The sequence below is a fragment of the Strigops habroptila genome, chromosome 6, assembly GCF_004027225.2.
Source record: "Strigops habroptila isolate Jane chromosome 6, bStrHab1.2.pri, whole genome shotgun sequence".
Lineage (NCBI taxonomy): Eukaryota > Metazoa > Chordata > Aves > Psittaciformes > Psittacidae > Strigops > Strigops habroptila.
In genome coordinates, this window is record NC_044282.2 from 61,572,045 (window position 1) to 61,593,778 (window position 21,734).

The 21,734-nt window shown below is 43.4% G+C and overlaps 2 protein-coding genes across 2 annotated transcripts in view; one reads left to right on the top strand and one right to left on the bottom strand.

The window, feature by feature from the left end:
- Nucleotides 1–13,928, bottom strand: part of FZD3 (frizzled class receptor 3) — a 67,322-nt gene extending 53,394 nt beyond the window's left edge. Inside the window, exons 1-2 of the mRNA XM_030490438.1 lie at nucleotides 13,836–13,928; nucleotides 8,099–8,616 (exon numbers count right to left, since the gene is read on the bottom strand). Coding sequence (XP_030346298.1) covers nucleotides 8,099–8,347 — 249 coding nt within the window. The 5' untranslated portion in view covers nucleotides 8,348–8,616; nucleotides 13,836–13,928. The remainder of the gene's footprint in view (nucleotides 1–8,098; nucleotides 8,617–13,835) is intronic.
- A 201-nt stretch (nucleotides 13,929–14,129) lies between these two features.
- The window catches only part of FBXO16 (F-box protein 16), a 39,481-nt gene continuing 31,876 nt past the window's right edge, over nucleotides 14,130–21,734 (top strand). Inside the window, exons 1-2 of the mRNA XM_030489676.1 lie at nucleotides 14,130–14,181; nucleotides 19,170–19,298. Of these exons, the coding sequence (XP_030345536.1) occupies nucleotides 19,203–19,298 (96 nt within the window). The 5' untranslated portion in view covers nucleotides 14,130–14,181; nucleotides 19,170–19,202. The remainder of the gene's footprint in view (nucleotides 14,182–19,169; nucleotides 19,299–21,734) is intronic.

Here is a 21,734-nt window from a genome sequence, read left to right on the forward strand (position 1 = left end):
TTGCAATTCCCGTTTTGAGACATTCTGGTTTAACAATTAAACAATCTAAAATCTTTACATGGCTATTTCTAAGGGGAAAATTCAGACTGGGAATAAGAGAATATAAGTTAATGAAAGAGTAGGCTTTAATTAGCTGCTGCACTGCTTGCATTCTTACGATCACGCACAGTTCCATTGTTCTGTAGGCATCACAATCTTATACACTAAGGAAAATTAATCCTTACTGCAAATCAGTGTCTAAGATTAGAGTGCTTACAAAACACCAGCTGATTAAAACCTACTTTTTCATTGGCTTTGTTTTCTTATACTTCTATGAGTTTTGGATGCAGAACTGAAGAACACAGAAAGGCAAGGAAAAGGGCTGAGATTTAGGAGGGTATAGTGCATGGGAAAGGCAAAAGAAGATGGGGGCAGAAAGGAATAAGGATGGAATTAATGAAAAAAAAGTTAAGGCTTTTCCACCCTACATTCTCCCCATTCTTACTGATCAGTAGGAAAGAAAGATGCTTTCCATTTGTAACCCCCCCACAAAAAAATCCCTTAGAAACAGGAGGAGGAATGGATCAGCACTACCTCCCAGCTCCAGGGAAGGGAGGAATCACCATCACATAAACCAAGATCAGTGAATGTTGCACACTTCTCCCTGGCCCTTATGGGAACCAAGAATTGAGAGACAACATTCCACATTGGGTCCCAATTATCAGAGATTAGTAGTAACATATGCCTGATAGACAAGGTGTTTGAGAACGAGCATTAAAATGAGCCACTGAATACTTGACCTACATATATAGGAAAAAAGCCTAACTCTTACCCAGATACTAAGACCAGGCTGGGAATAAATATAGCTATGTTGTCTGTTGATGCCATTTTTAAGCACACTCTGGTTCTTTTCCACTTAAAAAAACCAAAAAAAAAAACCCCAAAAAATTGAACTAAGACTCCAAAGATCACTACTGGGAGGAGGGGAAAAAAAATATATTGCCACCAAAAAAACCCAACTGTGCCTTACACAGAGAAATATACTTAGGAGGATACGCAAATCTTGCAGCATGCACTGTGCTCTGCAGCTGGTCAACAGCATTATCCTCTGCAATAACCAGTATAAGAAACCACTACATTTGAAATAGGGTGTGAAAAATCAGGTATCTCCACATCTGTAGTGCATATTGTGTGACAAAGTCCATTAAATATTCACTAGCTCTGCTTCTAAACATTCAGAACTCCATGACTGGATGGTTTATTTATATTTATCCAATAATTCCCAGCTGGTGAATCTTGTCACGTTGATGGAGTAGGAGCAAACTAATAGTCAACATGACTCCTCTCCCCTTCCAGCTACCTCCCTCACACTGCAAAAAACCAAATCAGACTATGCCTGGTTCCTATCTTTTAAAGCCTCTTTGATCCTTTGCATTGTTTGTGAGGTCCCATAAAAATCAGGATATAAGGAGGAAGTGCTGGCAGTATATTTCACTGCAAAAAAGCTGGCAATCATCATATCAAACCACTTCTCTTCATCAGTGACAAAATGTTGTATGCTATAATAGCATGCTCCCAGGCTCCAACAGGCTACTAAGTTACGTGCTATCTGATAAAAATACTTGTCTACAAAAATTGTATTAAGGCAGATTAAAAAACCCTGCTTGCTAGGCTTTCATGTAAACAAATCCTTCAAGCCAAAGGAATATTAAGTGAAAAAGGGACAGAAGATAACTCTTTGTAGCAATAATAAACCAAAAGTAGGTAAATAAGGTGGGATCCCTTAGGTAATAGGGGTAATCTAACTTCCCTGTTGTCACTGCTTCATTGGGCATACAATCGATGCTAGCTGGTCATTGCAATAAAACAACCTGTTAGCTAATTGTAGAAAATGTAAAAAACCACCTTACAATGTGTTTCACGCTATCGCACCACGGCACAAAGCGGATGAAAGGAATGACCCTGCAGAGTCGGGAAGCCGCGTGTGCGCGCAGGGGCTGCGCTGTGCAGTACTGCAGCCCAGGACAGCTCCCGGCCCTGCTCCCAAACGCAACTGGACAGCTCAGCCGGGCCACGAGGCCTGGGGGGGAGGCTCCCAGTGCTCCCTTCCCAGCTCAGATCAACATACTCTATCCTTACTAGTCTGTATCAGCTGGCATCACTCCTTTTAGAAAGAAACAGATATAAAACAACTCCCATGTTAGTCTCTGTTATAGCCAAGCAGATGTTACCAGAGGTTGGACTACTGCAACTGGTATTTGTCCTCTCTTAAAGGGAGTAAAATCCTTTCAGAGACATCTGGGGACAAAATAATGCTCCGGGCCCTGGAACACACAAAGCCCTCACTTCAGTTTTCCTGGGTTAAAGCACTCCTTGCTGATGCAGCACAACAGAAAGCTGAAGGCATTATCTTTCCTAAGAGGAAATAAAGGCATAGGAACCAATTACAGTATGGGCCAGTATACACTAAGATGGACTCCTCATGTAATATTCTATTATTTTCCTTGTTTAATCAAGATGGTTAATACCAATAATGCTGCAACATAACAAGACAAACTGATGATGTGACTTACTAGCCTTCATTACCATGGTGAAAGAATCATATTAAGCCTTAAAAACACAGCTTACTAGATTTTCTCCTTAGTTTTCAAAAAGTAACAAGAAATAAGTTTTTAAACACTTCCTTCAATGAAGCAATCAATGGTATGAGAAGAGGAGCACCCTTGTCGCTGGTAAGACAACAGCTGTAGTATTTCTCTTCTTTGATTCACACTCACTTTGTTGTATTGTAGTGTTCCAGCACAAGCACACTTAATTTTTCTAATGGGTTTTATTAGGAACCATGGTGAAAATGTGGTACCACAAAACTGTGAGAAGTACATGGCCTTCTCCCCCAGTACACCAAACGAATCACACTGATTCTGCTGCTATATTATTTTCCGCTTGCAGCAGTAACGGAAGGCTTGGTGATGAGAGATGGTTACCAGAAAAATGTCCCAATGCAAGCTTTAATAGAGTTCATTCAGTTCAAAATTGAAGTGCTTCTTCCATTTGACTGTATTAACAAATGCCCAAAAAGCTAAATAATAAACACTTCTTTTGTGGTAAGCACAGGTTTAAGGGGCAATCTAGGCTAATACAAGGAGTGGAAATATACTTAGGAAAACCTGCGGCTTTTAATTCCTTTTTTCTTGTTCAAACCCCTAAGAAACTGCAACGGAAGCACAGGCCCCTGCTCAGTGAATTTAAGCTTGAGAATAGCCTTGTTTCATTCACAGCCCTCACCACTTTCCACAAAGCATTCAGAAGCAGCCCATAGTCTATCCTCAGACTGAAACCACTGGCCTATATATTAAATATATTGGCAGAAGGGACTCATATATATCACCCAAAACACCAACACACCCATGCTAAATTTAAGAGTGGCTTTGGCGTCAAGCTAGTATATGAATTGTAGCACCACAATGTTCCACTCAAGCTAATTCACGCTATTAAGCTGAGCTTTATACCACAGAGTGCAAAGGAGTAAAAGGCTCCTCAACTGTTTCTCTCTGTAGCAGAAAGCTGTTTTATGAAGATAAGACCAATTACAGCGGTTATTCTGGCTCAGGCTGCAGGCCCATATGATTACTGCTCTGCTTCCAACAGTGGCCACAAACAGACTGTTAGTGAAAGCGATATTTTTGACAGCTCTCTGAAACCATTGGTTTAACATGCAACAAAAGCCAGAAAAAAATGAACATAATGTTGGCCGTTTACTAGGAAGCTATTAGCAGCAAAAAGTGTGATTTTATTTGTGAATAAATCCCATGTGCCCACACCCGGAGTGGTGTGACATTCCCACCTCTGCACCTCAGCAAGGACAAGGCTACACAAAGGGACAGACAAAGGTAACTAAAATTATTACAGGAATGAAGCAGCTGAATTGCAAGAAGAAAGCCTGAACAGCTGGAACACTTCAGTTTGAGAAGAGAAGCCTGGAGGGTAAAATTAGGTTTCCAAAAATCACAAGTGTAACAGAGGATTTAACTGCAGCACAAAATTGCACAATATTGGAACAAGAGAGTATTAATGGAACTAGCAGGAAAGTGGTTTAAAACAGGTTAGAGTATAAGTGCTTCTTCTACCTGGTGGGTAGCGAACTGTTTGACAGTATTTGGGTCATAAAATAATTTTGAGAAATTCATTGATAATAGATCCATCAAATGACACTAAAGGTAACAGGCAGAGACCGTCTAATATCCAGGATTCAGGAGCTGTGGGTACTGCAGATGCACCACAGAAACAGCTCACAGGCAAGAGAGTTGCATCCCTTCCCTAAATAGCACTTCCTCTTGCCAGGAGCAGATTTCAAATGCACGGCAAAATGGACCATTAGAAGGATGTTTCTTACATTCCCTAAATGCTCTCCCAACCTGTGGCACTTTATAGAATAACAGATTGATTTGGGTTGGAGAAGACGTTAAAGCTCATCTAGTTCCAGCTCCCTGCCACAGGCAGGGACACCTTCCACTAGAGCAGGTTGCTCCAAGCCCCGTCCAGCCTGGCCTTGAACACTGCCAGGGATGGGGCAGCCACAGCTTCTCTGGGCACCCTGTGCCAGGGCCTCAGCACCCTCACAGGGAACAACTTCTGCCTAAGATCTCATCTCAATCTCCCCTCTGTCAGGTTAAAGCCATTCCCCCTTGTCCTGTCCCTACAGGCCCTTGTCAAAAGCCCCTCTCCAGATTTCTTGTTGGCCCCTTTAGGCACTGGAAGCTGCTCTAAGGTCTCCCTGGAGCCTTCTCTTTTCCAGCCTGTCTCTATAGGAGAGGTGCTCCAGACCTCAGAGCATCTTCATGTCTTTCTCTGGACTTGCTTCAACTCATCCATTCTGCTGAGGAGCCTGAAGTGTTTCTTTCTACCTAGTCACCCTCATTAGCATTATCTCCAAGTTGTATTCCTGTCTCCCCGAACATCCACAGTACTGTCTAAGAGTTCCACAGCTTTACAGCCATTTATTTGAAGAACCACCTCTTCCTCTTTGTTCTGACTTGGCTTCTAGTAACCTAGTTCCTGTGCTGGAAGAGACAGTCTACAGTCAACCCCTATAACCCTTTGCATGCCTCTTATGATGGAAATTGTTGATGTTTTCGGGGTGGGGTTTGTTCTATTTTAAAAGTAGGCTAAAGTGCCCTGCCATAGTCTAACACTTCTCATATGGGACACGTTCCACATGTTCCAAAAGCCTGTAGTCATTCTTCCTGTTCTTCTCTGGACCTATTTCAGTTCAAACTCATTTTTTGAGATAGCTCAGAACTTCACATAACACCCCACCTATTTGTAAGCCACAGGATTCTATAACATTACTGTAATGTCTGGTCTTCGTTCCTTTCCCAATTATTCCACGTCTGATTTTCCTTTTGGCTTTCCTACTGCTCTGTCAAGCTTTCATCTGGCATTTCAACAGAACAAACCATTAAGTCCAGTGAAATACGCTGACCACTACAACTGACATGAGGAATATTATTTCCCCTAACACATACATATTTATCACTTTCAGTTTTCTCAACAATCTTGCAGTTTAATGTATCATCTCAAATGTAATCTCGAGATCTTCAGAGTTACACATTCTGCTTTGACCTTAGTTTTAAGTTACTCAGCATCAATAGGCTCTCATCTTACTGCTAACCTGCTTTTCTAGATCATTTAAGAAAATACTGAGCTGCACAGATCCTGAAAGCCTTCCACTGATAACCTACTTCCACTCCAAGAGGTGCCTATTTTTGGAATGACAACGCTAGACTGGAAGAAGAGGCTAACAAGAACCTTATGGAGTTCAACAAGGACAAGTGTAAGGTCTTGCACCTGCGTAAGCACAATCCAGGAGCGCAGCACAGGCTGGGATCTGCCCAGCTGGGGAGCAGCTCTGTGGAAAGGGACCTGGGGGACACAAGCTCAACAGAAGTGAACAGTGTGTGGCTGCAGCAAGCAAAGCCAACAGGATGCTGGGGAACATCAACAAGGGCATCACCAGCAGAGATAAAGATGTCATTGTTCCACTCAGTGCTTGTCAGGCCGCACCTGGAATACAGTGTGCAGTTTTGGTCCCACTGTACAAAAAAGATGGGGATGGATTGGAGGGGGTCCAGAGAAGGGCCACAAAGATGATCCAAGCTCTGGGCAGCCGTGTGAGGAAAGGCTGAGAGAGCTGGGCTTGTTCAGCCTGGAGAAAAGAAGGCTCAAGGGGAGACCTTACCCCCATGTTCCAGTATTTAAAGAGTGACTACAAAGAAGACAGAGACTCCCTTTTTACAAGGAGTCACATGGAAAGATGAGGGGTGATGGGCACAAGTTAATCCTGGGGAGATTCTAACCAGACCCAAGAGGAAAATGTTCCCTATGAGAACAATCAGCCGTTGGAATAATCTCCCCAGGGAAATGGTGAACTCCCCAACATTGGACACTTAAAATCCAGCTGGACAGGGCGCTGAGCTGTCTAGTCTAGGTCATGCTTTGCCAAGAAAGGTTGGACCAGATGATCCTTGAGGTTCCTTCCAACATGCGATTCTAGGATTCTCCCACCATGCAACAAAACCAAACCCCACTATCTCCACACCTCTGCAAGCCAAGTCCCAGATTTCTTCAATCCAGTTGGTTTCATTGATTCTTTTAATATCCTAAGTAAGTTCCACCTTTCAAAGTGCAATAAACAGTTTGTATGCACCCAGCTATTCACACTTACTTGCTTTGGCTTCATTTTTCCTCCTTACAGTTAGATCTTCAAAGGTCCTCAGAACTTACCAGAACCAATTCTAAAATAAAACTCATTCCTGTTTCTATGTATTTAATATAATTGGAATCCCTAGTCCCATCCAAATGAGCCATTGCAATGCAAGCCCATAGTTCTTTAAAACAAAGCAAATTCTGAGTTACCGGCTGGGCTTAAACCATGACAGAATCTCTGTTTTCTTCTTACATTAAAAAGCCTGCCGAATCTGGTTCACAACTCTTCCATGGAAAGACTACATAAAGCCTTGGCTTTTTGTTATTTAACAAGAACAATTAAGTTTCTGTATTATCAGGAAGAGCATTCAAAGATGAAAACATGATTATTTTTTCTGTCCTCAGTCTACAGCACAGTACCCATGAGGAGTCCCAAGCACTTCAAAAATACAAACAAACCTAATCTGCACAAATCTCTTATGAAAAATTGAAGAGGCTGACAGCAAGACCTGCCTAATATTCTGAATTTCCATCAATTTTAGTCATATCACAGAATACCAAGTAAGGAAACTCCTTAGGTAGGGTGGCAGGATAGAGACTAGACTGAAGTGAACTTAAAAGTCTTGCATAAACTAGCATAGAGATAAAAAGAGACTAAGTGTGTGGCTGAAGCCCCATCAGGAAAGTTCTCCAAAGAAAGGTTAGACAGACAGAAGTGGAAACATGTTGGGTTTTTTGAAAAGGAGAAAATTATTATGCATCAATCCAAAGAAGGTTTTGAGGGATAATGGTAACGGTAATAAGGTACCACCATTACAAATAAGTGCAAGTCTCAAAGCTTGTCTTCCTGTACATAGAACAGGAAGAAATTAAGTAAATTTTCCATAAGACAACAGACTTGCTAGCAGCTGAGAAAAGCAGTGCTAATACATGAGCAATTTCTGTTATTTTTATAGTACATCTTATTATTCTTATTTTATTCACACCAAGTTTCAGGCAAGTAAGAAAAGACCCAATATTACAAAGCCATCAAAAAATGTAGTCTTCAGAGCTGAAGATCTTCTAGTCATTTTTCAGTATGCTGCTTTCCTGGCATTTAGTTAAGTGACAGACCATTCAAAATATGCGTTCTTGATCTGTCTAACTATTTAAAGTAACAGACTAACACACAAACATATCCAGAGTATTTCACACTCAGTTATACTAAATTAGGCACATGCTGTAGTCATAGAATATTTTAGTATATACATTACAATACATTTTATGCAACTGGTATTTGGTCTTTTATTTAAAATACTAATTATCTTGACTTTTTATTTTTCAATTATTTCTAATATAAACATCTTCCTGTATTCTGTTACCAGTTATTTGTCAACTGCCAAAAACATATATAGCTGAAAAGAAATAGGCTTACCTCCATTGCTAATGCTGCTGTTTGTTGGTCATAATGGTTCAGAAGATTAGGCATAAAGGTGGTATTGTAAGGCAGGTCCTGGCACATCCGCAAGATGATGGGCTCACAAGAAAATAAACTGTGCCCTCTCGTGTGCCCCATCAAAACATCCCAAAGCCAAAGGTAACAGAACATCCAGCTAATAGCCATTCTTCCACACTGGGAATGGGGCTGGCTGTTGAGCCCAATCAGAAAGCTCCAACTCCTCATGTTCCCCCAGATTTCACTTCAGCGGCGGTGTTCTCACTCCTTGTTTAAGGTTCTTCAAAACCAGAATCCTCTTTGCACACAACATCCTTAGCTCAGTCCAGAAGATGACGTATTAGAGACAGACATGCTAGATATCTTGTCTTTTCTTTTTGCAGTATTATATAGCAAGTGTTAGGTTAAGGTATTAATATGTCTAACCACATTCCCAAACAATCGACCCCATCGTGACAGAACAACAGTAAAGTTACTTTCTTCTTCTGTTAGATAGCCTAGAATAAAAAACATAACAAACAGAATATAATAAGATGCCTTTTAATTGTTTAAAATACTTCAGCTCTAAATAGCCTGGCAGACAAATTGCTTCAAGTTCTCATGTGCAAAACTAGAGGGTCCCTTGACAAGTTTTAATCCTGGTTTCAGACTATTTCTGACAAAAAAGAAGCCGGTATGCTATAAAACTCTACCCAAAAAGGATGGAGAAAATGGGGAATGTATTTATTTACTACGAAGGACTAAATTTAACTGTGTGAGCATTACAATCATTGACCACACTGAAACCCAGCTATTTATGACTCAGCATCTCCACTGGTACATTCACATCGATAGCATCTCTCTAGTTGCATGGCCTCACAGCTTCTGCTGAATAATTATAAAACAAAAACAAAACAGTCACCACCACCAATACACAAGTCCCAGCTTGCAGGACTGGAGACTACAGCTCTGCCCAGCAAGCTACAGTCGTGGTTTGGCTCCCCATGTTCAAATAGATAATTTTAGTCTGGTTGTAAACAGCTTACTTGTTGTCTCTAAACCATTTTAATGGCCCACATCTCAGCTCTTCCTCTCCAGAAGCCGCCATAACAGCCAGGGGGAAGCCAGAAGACAGCATTCTTTGGGCACCCCTTTCTCCATAGACTCTTGAAGATGGAGATTGCAAAGGTATTTTGGAGGGTTGCTCTGCCAGTTCCACTCTACCTATAGAGCCAATTCAAACAACAATCATTCCCCAGGGCTGGAGCTGCATTTTCTCAGCGCTAAGGGGCTGGAGTGGAACAAGCAATACAGGGACTTCAGCATATAGCGCTTATCGACTGGAGAAACAAACTCCAAAATTGGAGACTAAAGCATGGAAAAAGTTGACAGAGCCATAAAAATATAAAGAGGTCCTTTTCTTAGAATAATTTTGTCTTACGGCAATGAAATGTGCAAAATCCAGCCTCTAACCAACTGCTTTTTTCAAAAATATAGTTAAAAAAGGACACAGTAACTTAGAAATTCTGTTTGAACAGGAAAACCCAAAGCACTCTATCAATATTCCCAAGAGTAGGCAATCACAAACTTGAGCAGACTTCCCATTTTGGGAAAGCAAAGTTTTTCCTTAGATATTCAGGAAAGGAAATAAATTCTACACGTTAGCAGAGGAGAAAGTTTTTCCTTTCTCCCTACTGCAAACTTTGAGAGGTACAAAAGAGTTAATAACCAGACGCAAGCTGGTATCATCAGAAAAGTTATGTATGCACACTGTTGTTTACATAGGCCCATCCTATGGTCAGAACAATTAAATAGCATATAGCTCTTGAAACCCTCATACCCTTTGTGAGTTGGACTAGATAATCTTGATAGGTTTCTTTCAACCTAAACAATTCTGTGCTTCTCTTTAAAATCATGTGAGGCAATGGTTTTGGCTGTAGCTGTGCAAGACAGGCTGGGAAAAACAAACATGCAAATAGGAAAAAGAACAACATGCTAAACATAACCATGATAAATAAGGGTCATTGACAACTTGCTTTCACAGGCTCTTTACTCTCTCACATCTATTGATGGGGAATCCATCTTTGAGGCAGCCCTGAAGTACATAAAGAATACTAATAGTAAGACTGTTCCAAACCTAAGAAAAATAGAACATGACCAGAAAAGACCATGACCAGAACCATGCACACCTCAAGTCAGGTGGCAGAACCAACACAGCTCAAATCACAATGTCTCGCTTTTATTCTGGGCAGTCAACACACTGAAATTAAAAAATCAAAATTAGCCACAATATTTAAGACATGCTACATCTAACCACACCTGAATTTAGTCCAATTTATAGAATAAAATTATAGACTCACAGAACACTTTGGGTTGGAGGAGACCTTAAACCTCATCTAGTCACAACCCCTTGCCATGGGCAGGGACACCTTCCACTAGAGCAGGTTGCTCCAAGCCCCATCCAGCCTGGCGTTGAACACTGCCAGGGGTGAGGCAGCCACAGCTTCTCTGGGCAACCTGTGCCAGGGCCTCAGCACCCTCACAGGGAACAACTTCTTCCTAATAGTTCATCTAAACCTCCCCCCGTGTGTTTAAAGCCATTCTCCCTTGCCCCATCCTTACAGGCCCTTGTCAAAAGCCTCTCTCCCGCTTTCCTGTCAGCCCCTTTAGATACTAGGGGACTGCTTTGAGGTCTCCCTGGAGCCTCCTCTTCTCCAGGCTGAATAAGCCTTGAAAAGCTGTGTCCTTAAGGACTTAGTTTTTAAGAATTTGTTGTCTCTCTCAAAAAAAAAACCCCAAACCCAAACCAGAAACCCACAAAACAAAGCTCCGAACTATCCCATCTGCCAGGCAGCATTACTTAAACCTGAAGACTTCTGCATATTCTCCCATTCTGACCAGAAGATTATAAGTTCTAGACAGGCAAAACTGATATTTACTTAGTTTTGTACAAGCTGTCCAATCCCCTTCGAATCTAGTCCTTTTGATTTCAACATTTTAATAATAGTTACCCAAACTCAGGAAAAGAAGCCTTTTCAGTTTGTGGTCATCTCCAGAACACTGGTTTCAAGTATTTTTTTCTTTTTTCCCCAAAACTTTAGCCACCAGCTCCAAAAGACTTTATTCAACAACTTCAGCTTCAGTGAAGTCAACTTGCAGTGTGGATTAGCAGTTGACTTCTTCACATACTCCCTGTAATTCTACTGACCACTGCAGGAATGGCACCTGAGAGGTTCAGAAGCAGTAGCAGATGAACTGTACTCACAACAATTATTATGTTAAATTTCGAAGCCCAAACATTGGGCAAATCCAGGTCAGGATCTAGAGTCTTGGGAAAAACTCCAAGAACACTTTGCACAAATCATCATATTCATGACATTTAAGGCAGAGACTCCAAACAAATCATCCATCCTCTGACTTCCCACAACCTCAAGCTGAGAAAAAGCATGCAAAAACCCAGAGTCAGTAAGCCACAAAAAGTTTTAACTGTGCAAAAAGCAGAAAAAAAAAGTCATGTCTTTTCAAGACTTTTTCATTTTAGGCTCAAGATCTCACTACAATATAGTATCAGAAAGTAAAAGAACAATGTATTTAGTAGAGACAGAAAAGAACATCAAATTATATAGCCTAGTCATCTAGTGCCCTTTCATGGAAGAAAAAACCCACATAAATTCTAGGTGAAATTAAGTGAAAAGACAACTGTATCATTGCGAAAGGAGACAAAGGTTTTGCAAATGATGACCTATTAATTGGTGTAGACAGATGAATGCTGTAATAAGCAATCTTTAGTGTCAAGATAGTTTCTTACCACAGATCCAGTTCTGTATACTCTTTGTTAAGCCTCTACATATGAAATTTTGTGGTTATTTTTATATGTATATAGAAACAAAACACAACACCTTCGACGACACTGGGGATAAAAGCGGAGGAGGGGATTCCCACCCATCTACCCCAAGGCACTGCAAAAATACTGCGGGCAAAAGGGGTAGGAAACAGCTAGTTTGTTAGTGCGGTTATGGATTTACACAACATAGGAAGCCCATCCAATTCCTGATGTAAAGGATAAATTGACATGCATAGACAACTATCATCAAGAGTGAAAATCATGAAATGAAAGGGTTGACTCCCACAAGTGATTTTTTTTTTTCACCCAAATAAATTTCAAATTACCAAGGGAACAATGAGAAAAAAGTCATCAGACTTCACAAAGCAAGCATGTAGGTGGATTAATTCACAGTTATCTGTCCCAGAGAAATGGGGCGATAAAACAACGAACCAGACTCCTCCTGTACAAGTGAGGAGACAAGAGGAGAATGTCACCTTAGTCATTCCACACCCAGTTCTGATCACGAAGAAAGGAAAGGAACTCATTCATTGCATACAAGCACTGGCAGTGCTTCCCCAGCCCATTCCCACCCACATGAAGGCACAAAAGGAGAATACATTATTATCCCAACTCCATTTTAATTAGTCAGTGGGAAAAAAACTCCAGTGCTGAACTCCCCTGTTCCACTTCTGTTACGTATTAAGGGAGAACCACATGACAATCCCCCACATCCTCTATTTCAATTAAGAGACCATGGAGGAAAGAGGGCACATGCTGCACTTTCCCACTCCTCACTGTACTATACGGCAGAATGATGAGGCACACAGCATCTCCTCTCCCCCTCTCCCTCCTCACAGTGACACCACGACCGTCCCAGCTCTGCTCCCTACAGGGAGGATGGAAAGGCGGAGCCCTTTCATGGTCAGATTCTCCATGTATATGGAGGGACAGGTCTAGCATCTCTCTCCTCTTGAGTTCCTATTGCACGGCAAGCGAAAGGAACTGGAGAGGAGCTAGCTTAGTTTGGGAGAGGAGGTAGGGTGCAGACTCAACTAGCATCCCCTTCCCCCTTGAATCCTCACTGGTTTAGAGGCAGAAGGAACAAGTGCATACACGGGACTATCCTCCTTCTGGATTCCTGTCACACTGCAAAGGAAAAGGAAGGGTATATATGTACATAAGACTACATAAGCACGCCTTCCCCCTGGGTCCCCCGCTGCACTGCAAAAGGAAGAGAGCGTGTGGATAGAGATCGTATCCCCCCAGATTCCCCCTGCGCTGCAAAGGGGAAAGGACGAGGGAGGTGTGCATAGGACTAGCATCCCTTTCCTGCGGCTACCGCACTGCAACATGAAAGGAGGGAAGCGTGGGTCTAGCAACCCCTTGGGTCACCACCGCTCTGCAGAAGAAAAGGTGCGGGTGTGAGGAGGGGGAACGGCACCCCTGCTCCTCGGGGCCCCGCTGCACTGCCGGGGGAAGGAGGATCCGCATCCCCTCCCCTTGGGTCCCTAAGGGAAAGGAAAACGCCCGGGACGAGCATGCCCTTCTGCTGGCTCCCCGGTGCCTGGTAGAGACGAGGGAGCGGGAATGCCCGGGACCAGCATCTGCCGAGGGAGAGGATCCAGCACCTCCATGTCGTGCGGCGGAGCACAGGACGAGCATCCCCTGTCCTTCGGCCGCCCGCCGCAGCCGAGTGGGGGACTTATCCCTCCGCTCCGCTCGCTCCCCTGCCCGGAGGACGCTTCATGGCCGCCCCCCACAGCGCCGTCTCCGGGAGCGGGTGTCTGTGCCCGTGGCGAGCGAGGCGGCCGCTGTGGCGGTGAAAGAACCACATCCCCGTCGGAAGCCCCCTGCCCGCCTTCACATCACACCCCGCTCCGCGCCGCCCGGGGCCCAGATCCCCGCCGTTACCTCAGCGCGGGGTCCCGCCGCTCCGGCCCCGCTCCTCCGCCTCAGGTGGCGGCGGCAGCGACCGCGCCTCCCCGCGCCCGACCCCGCCGCAGCGCCTGCCCCGCCCCGCGCCGCCGCCACGCCCCCCCCACGCCGCCACGCCACGCCCCTCTCCCTGTCGAAACAAATGAGCCAATCAGAACGCTCAGAGCTGGTTGCTAGGTAGAACAGAACCTCCGCTCGTTCTGCTTTCTCTCTGGTGGGATCTGATTGGCTAGCGCGCTCCCGGGGGGAGCGGTTTCTATAGCGACGGGAAGCGGCCTGGCGGGACGAGTAGGCCGCGCCGCCCGCGGGCGGGAGGACGCAGGTGAGGGGCGGTCCAGCCCGGCCGCGGTGGGGACCCGGGTCTGAGGGGACAGGGCGGTGGACGGATCCCCTGGGAGAGAGTGGGGCACACGAGGTGTGTGCGGAGGGGCTGCGGCTGCAGTGGGGCCCGAGGGGACAGGTGCTGCGGGACATTAAGGGGGATAAATGCTGTGTGGCGTGAGGAGCCCACAAGTACCATGAGGCAGAGAGGAACAGAGACGGGAGGACAAACTCCATAGGGTATGTGGAGGGGATATCAGATTCCATAGGATGCAGGCAGGGAGTCTGGTGGGAAGATTGAGAGACTGGATTCAGAGCAGCCCTGAGGAGAAGGACTTGGGGGTGTTGGTCAGTGAGAAGCTCAACATGACCCAGCTTCAGTGTGCGCTTGAGCCCAGAAACCAACCGTGTCCTGGGCTGCATCTGCAGCAGCGTGACCAGCAGGTCGAGGGAGGGGATTCTCCCCCTCTGCTCTGCTCTGGTGAGACCCCCCCTGCAGTCGTGCATCCAGCTCTGGGCCCCCAGCATAAGAAGGATGTGGAGCTGTTGGAGTGAGTCCAGAGGCAGCCGCGAAGATGCTCCGAGGGCTGGAGTACCTCTGCTGTGGAGACAGGCTGAGAGAGCTGGGCTTGTTCAGCCTGGAGAAGAGAAGGCTCTGGGGAGACCTTAGAGCAGCTTCCAGTGACTATAGGGGCCGACAAGCAAGCTGGAGAGGGGCTTTTGACAAGGCCCTGTAGGGACAGGACAAGGGGCTTTAAACTGCCAGAGGGGAGATTGAGATGAGATCTTAGGAAGAAGTTGTTCCCTGTGAGGGTGGTGAGGCCCTGGCACAGGTTGCCCAGAGAAGCTGTGGCTGCCCCATCCCTGGCAGTGTTCAAGGCCAGGTTGGACGGGGCTTGGAGCAACCTGCTCTAGTGGAAGGTGTCCCTGCCCGTGGCAGGGGGTTGGAACTGGATGGTCTGAAATTGTCTTTGGGTCAACTCAAACCATCCAGTAATTCTGTGATTCTACGAAGATGGAAGACCCCAATGTGCACCAAGCATGGCCCATGTTGTGAGGAAGGAGGGCTCTGATGCACCCAGTGGAGAAGGTATAAACACTGCAGTGTGGGACACTGAGATCCTTGAAGCCACCTGGGCAAACATCTGTGTCAAGGTCACAGAGCCTTCCATGGGACTGGAGACAACCATGAGAAGATTGATGGGGTCGTGCGGAACACCGGCAGTATCATGCAGCCAGAGAGGACATGTTAAAGGAGGACAGGGCATTACTATGCAAAGTGCAGGTGACAAATGTGGAAGGCTGGATGACACTGGTGCTTTGCAACTTGTGGGTTACAGGCTAGCTAGAGGGAAAGGAGGAGCACAGTATTTGCCTCCTGTTGTAAATCGCTGCAAATATGCACTTTCCCTCCTGCCCTTCTCCCAGTGCCATTTTCATAGGTGTCCTTCTACAGATGAGGATCTGTTTCACATTATCTTTTCCACCCAGAGCTATCCACTTGAGTTTTTCCATTTTGAATGCCCTATAGTTTGGCCTCCACTTCAGTTTGCATTTCTGTTACTGCTGTTTAAAGCATTTCTTCCATATCATCAATCATCACACCGTTTATTGCTGATATAATAATTTACAATGAAAACTCCTTTCCTGTCTGATCTTGAGATTGATTAAGTTAAATTCTATTCATTCACAACTGAACTCCTTGACTGTGCCACAGTTGTCACATGGATTAATGGGATTAGGCTCTTTCTCTGCAAAATATATCCTGAAACCTCTGAGTGCACCAGGCTCTTTTGAACCACAAAGGCTTACTGCCATAGAGATGTGGTCAAAAACATTAATAAAGCAGTTTTGCTTCTGAAGGACTTGTTTTGAGTATGGTTTGCACCAGTCTCTGGAATGCCATTCCAGAGGGCTAAGCAGAGATTAACCCAGCTAAAGGAAATTATTCCAATGCCTTTAGTTAATATGATATGATCATTGTGTATTGTTAATCTTTCTTAAATGCAATCACATTTTTTTAAACCAAGGGCTTGACCCAACTTGTACTAAAATCAGTGAAAGTATTTCCATTGGCTTCAGCAGGATTTCAATCTTGAAAATGTCTTGCTGTTAGACAATGCCGTTCATGTTTCCTGCCCTGTGAAATTATGTGTCTTCTTCATACATCTCAAAAAGCACAAATCTCTTGGATCCCCACTCAGTATACCCTTTCCTTCGAACTGTGAACAATCCTAGGTACTCCCTGGCTATAGTAACCTGGGCAGTTTTGCTCTTTTTTAACAGTTAAGCTCTGCCAGGCTCACCTGCTCTCTGCAAACTGTGTAAGATAACTGCTTTGAAACAACTGGAGGTTTTTGACCAACTTAGTGTGAAGTTACTCAAACACAACCAGCTTGAAAATACTGTATATACTCACAAAACTTGGTTCCCCAAAATCTCTCTTACGCTGCTATTTCCTATGCCTATCATCTGTCCCTCCACTGCCTTTTTATTTTTCCTAGAAAAAGGATAATAGATATTTTTCTTAGCATCATGTGCCAATAGCTTTTCATCTTTGGTTAGTGAACCAACATTTTCCTTCTATATATTTAAACTTCAATTTCTTGTAAATCTCATTTCACGTCTCTTGCTGGTTGAGTGTTTTCAGATCACCTGAGCTTAGAATCACAGAATGTTTTGGGTTGGAAAGAATCTGAAAGGTCATTTAGTTCCGACTCTTCTGCCATGGGCAGGGACACCTTCCACTAGACCAGATTGCTCCAAGCCCCGTCCAACCTGGTCCTGACTTCACCAAAGAATTCATCCTGTAAACACAGGCCTCTGAGGTTGGACTTGGGGTTGCCTCTCTCCCCTCGTTGCGATTTTGAGTGTAGCTGAGGAGATGAGGAGCAGAGAGGACACTGGTTGTGTGGCTGTGCTGGCAAAGGGGTAGCAAGGGAGGGATGCGAGGCCGGCCCATCATTTATGAAGTTAAAATGTTTGGCTATGCTCACCTTTTCGCCTGGTGGTACCTGCCTTTGAAGTGCTATTTACACATCATACTCGAACATCAAGTGCAATTTGGGCCGTTCTATGGCATGTACAGCTGCGAATATGACTTCTGCCAGATGTGTTCTGAGCCACGTTTTTGGCACAGAGGGCACATAAGACGGTCCAGGGACACAACTGTCTCTTCGGAATTCACGGAGGTGCTTTGGGAACGCAGCTGCTTCAACACCAAGAAAGCGCACCTGTGTAGGGAAACTGGAACATGAATCCAGTGTTGGGAGTGTGCTGCAGTGACAACTGATGTTTTTGTGACTAATGTAGAAGGTTGTCCCTGAAAAACAGGACATGGTTGCCTGAACCTGTTTTTTTGGCAGTGGAGCTGTTTCTCTAGCTTGTAATATTGTATTTCTGTGCACCGAAAAGGGCAGGGTCCTTGCAGAAAAACAAAACAAAACCAAATAAGTGTTCCCATCATAATGTGTATCCCAAAACCACCTACGCAGTTGCACAAGAAGCCTTTAACATTGGCCAACTACAGAATGTAAGGCCTTAAAATCTTAGTAAGTGTTTTAGCTTTCAGTGGCTTCTGCGGGAAGTCAAAATTGTAGAGTGCAGACAATAAGTTATTTAAGGATCTCTATTAAAAGAAAAGAAAAGAGAAAGAACTCGGACTCTTGTAATGAACTTATTTCCTAACCATGGACAACACTATGGCACCAGGGGCAGAGAGAAAGATATAACACATTTTTCATTTTTATTTATTTATATTTCTTTGATTCCATAATAACGTAGATAAGAAAGACAGAAAAAACTAACAAAAAAGGCGATGTACCCAGGCAGATCCTGCAGTGGGTTTTGAAGATTAATCTTCCATTGATATAGACAGGAATTTTGTCTGGGTAAGAAATGGGGGACTGGGCTTTCATGAAGATGTGTCTTGTGAGCCTCAGAGCTAGAAAGGTTATTTTGCTTGGTGGGTTTTTAGGTACTTGGGGCAACACAATATTGGAGTTACTGAGTGGATTTGCCTTTTCTTTTTTTCCCCAAGTCCCATTATTCACCTTGCCACCATGAAGCTTTAAAGTGATCTGAAGTGTTTACATAAGGAATGCCTAATAAGCGCATGCAGGGAACTGAGATAGTTTTTAATGAGGTAAAGAAATGACTTGGTTTTCAGGCTGCTGCAGTTTAAGCCTCCTGTCTGGAAATGGGATGCCTGAGGTGAGCAATGACATAATCCTGCTGAATTGCTGCAGCATAGAAGATTTAGGAAAAAAAAGCTTTTCCTATGTTTGGACAAGAATTTATGAAGACAATACTATGTCTGAACAAAGTCCACTTACTTGGTGTCACAAAAGGGAAGGGAAAATTTAGTTAAATGTCTGATTTACTCCACGTAGACATTTTTGTTTAAAAGAGCAGCAGTCAGTTCAAAGCTTCAAAACCAATCATCTGCTGAACACAGGACCCTGAGAGATTTTAGTTCATTCTGAACCATTCTGGATTTCATTCTTTCTGTTAAGTGTAACAGAAACAAATTGGCCCTTTGAGACTTGGCATTATATGCCCATCAAAATCAGTAAAAACATAGCTAGTGTCATTTAAGTAGATGCACAAGTTATCTCCGATTTTCAGTGCCAACAACTGGAAAGAGAAATTTCACGTACTTTCTAGCTTGCTGCAAATACTCTGTTGTGATCACTCATGCAGCAAAAATCAAAGGCTTAATCAATAACAGTTGTGATGGGTAAGACCTGCTTCATTATTAATTATATGACATTAGCACACAGAGGTTCCATCGGGAAATCTGGCCTTTACTGCCATGGTTATTGTGCGTACATGAAATAAAAGGCCTCACCCTAACTGACCTTCAAATAATTTTACTTGTATCATTGCTATGCTATGAAATCATTGGATTTCTTCTTCAAATTATTTGCTTTTCACTAACATACTGTACTGGAGTAGCACAGATATAATGTTGGTCTTTGTTCTGTTCAGTTGATATCAGTGGACCCACAATCTCCTGTATCTATGGCATTTGCACCTCCTAGAAACATGGATGGCCCCAAGCTGCAGACCAAGATGAGCACATGGACTCCACTGAATTCTCAACTCATGAATGACAAGGCAAGTTTTCTGCAAATGGGTGAAATTCATAGAATCCCAGAATTGCTGAGGTTGGAAGGGACTTCTGGAGGTCATCTAGTCCAACCCCTCATGGCAAAGTCACATAGAGCATTTGCTCAGGATCTTGTCCAATCAGTTTGGAATGTGCTCAAATCCCAAGACAAATTCTCAAGTTCACTTCACAAATTCCCAAGTCCTAGAAAAAATTAACTTATGGTTCTGCCTGTGTAGGTCATGAGTACTGTAATAAGAACTTTACTATTACAAGTATGTATATATCAAACACACATACAGTCTTTATTATGTATACATATACATAAAAACTATTATTATGTAAAAGTGGGAAGTTCCAATGTACATTGTTTAAAATATACAAGTATTTAGTCCAAGTATTGTTATTTTGCCAAATCAGTTGTTTTCAAACAAAAAATTTGTATTAATTTCTTGGTGAAAGTTACCAAATCATGCTTTTTCTGCACCACGAGGCTTCAGTTTAAGACCAGAGCAAACCAAGTGTCAGAGTAAGTTTCTGAGTGGCCAGTGAGCTCCATCTCAGCTCGTAGGAGAAGCCTCAGTACCCATGCCCTGGCTTCCCTGCTAACCCTTGCAGTGACGAGCCTCGCTTGGTATTTTGGAAACTGAAGTGATGCACTCAATTTATAAATAACAAGATGCGTTTCCTAACCTCCCACTCTTTATACTATATATGTTCATGTATCACCAGGAGCATATTCCTCCCTTGGAATTCAGTTTAAATTTCTTTTGATGATTCATAGCATTTAATCCAGAGAAGGCCTTTACATCAGGTAGTCTGGCTTCCTGGATTTCTTGGGCCCTCTTGTTTCACACAGTTCTCCCAGTCTTGAGTTCAGAAACCAGAATTGGCTAAAATATACCTTCCTCGAAGGTATCCAGACTTCTTTTGGGGTTAAGAACCTTCATTCCTTATAAAATGAAAATTTCATCACTTTCCTAATAATTTTCTCATGATTAATCCCCTATACCATGAAAAGATGAAACCTGGTTCCTGTCTGAATACCTGTAGCATGAGCGTCTGTCATTTAAATCTTCCCCTGATAGCTTATTAAATTCTCCTGTAACCAGTATTTTTCCCTTGTGGAAGGACTTTTACCCTGCTTCAAGCCAACACTTGAACTTTTTTTGATAAACTAAACAGATTGAGCTCTTTGATGTCTTTTCAATCTGGCATATTCTGCAGCCTTTGAATCATGTTAATGTCTGTCTCCTACACCCTTTAAAACATATTTTTACAGACACACATCAGTGTATGAGCTAACACAGTATGTTAGATCTAACTAGTATTGATCTAACTAGAAATAAAGTATGACCTAATTAGAAATAAGTACAGGGGTAAAATCACCCCTTCCCATCTTCTTAATCCTCTGCTCCTTAAGCAGTCTGATGTTGCATCGGGCTGCAGCAAAACTTTTAGAAGCTCATATTGAATTGTTGTATACTCCAATGCTTAATGATGTTCCAGGTAGGAAAGAACATACCATAAGATCAGTGATTAAATTAATGATAACAAATGTTTGCTTGTTTCTGATCCAGGTTTTAAAGCATTGACCTGCCTGAAACTTCTTTTTATATATCACTGTACTGCTCTGCACCGTTAGCAGTAAAAAGAAGTACTTGCAACAAAATTATTGCTGACAGCTGAAATGAGGAGATAATCCAACTGATGTATAGATATAGGGAGCTAATGAGTGAGAAGGTGCCATTTTCATACAACCATATCTCTGTTTATTTCTGCATTCTTGAATTAATGGAAAGCATGAAGAGAGAAAAGAGTTTATAGATAGAAGGTATGAGAAAACCAGTGAGAAGATGAAAGCACAGAGAAAAGAGATGTGTGAGAAATGCACTTGTTAGTAGAATAGGCAATGAGGGGCAGGAGTGGTGGGAATTCATTCAGCTGCTGCCTCCATCTATGGTTTTCTGCCATTACAGCAGTTCTAAGAATGGTTTGGGTTGGAAGGGGCCTTAAAGCTCATCCAGCTCCAACCCCCTGCCACGGGCAGGGATACCTTCCACTAGAGCAGGTTGACTTCAAGCCCCGTCCAACCTGGCCTTGAACACTGCCAGGGATGGGGCAGCCACAGCTTCTCTGGGCAACCTGTGCCAGCACCTCACCACCCTCCCAGGGAAGAATCTTCTCATAATACCTAATCTAAATCTCCCCTCTTTCAGTTTAAAGCCATTACCCAGAACAGAAAAGACTATGCAGGGTGTTACTACTGGGAGATGGGCAGTCGTGATTGCTTTAAAGCAAGGAGCATCATCAGGGCCAGACCAAAGCCAAGAAACCAGAATTAGGAAAACTCAAATTATGCAGCATTCGTAGTCAGAAAACCAGAGGTGGACTCTTAGATATGCCAAAGTTGTGCTACAGTTAAGAATGATGTAAAGGTAGGA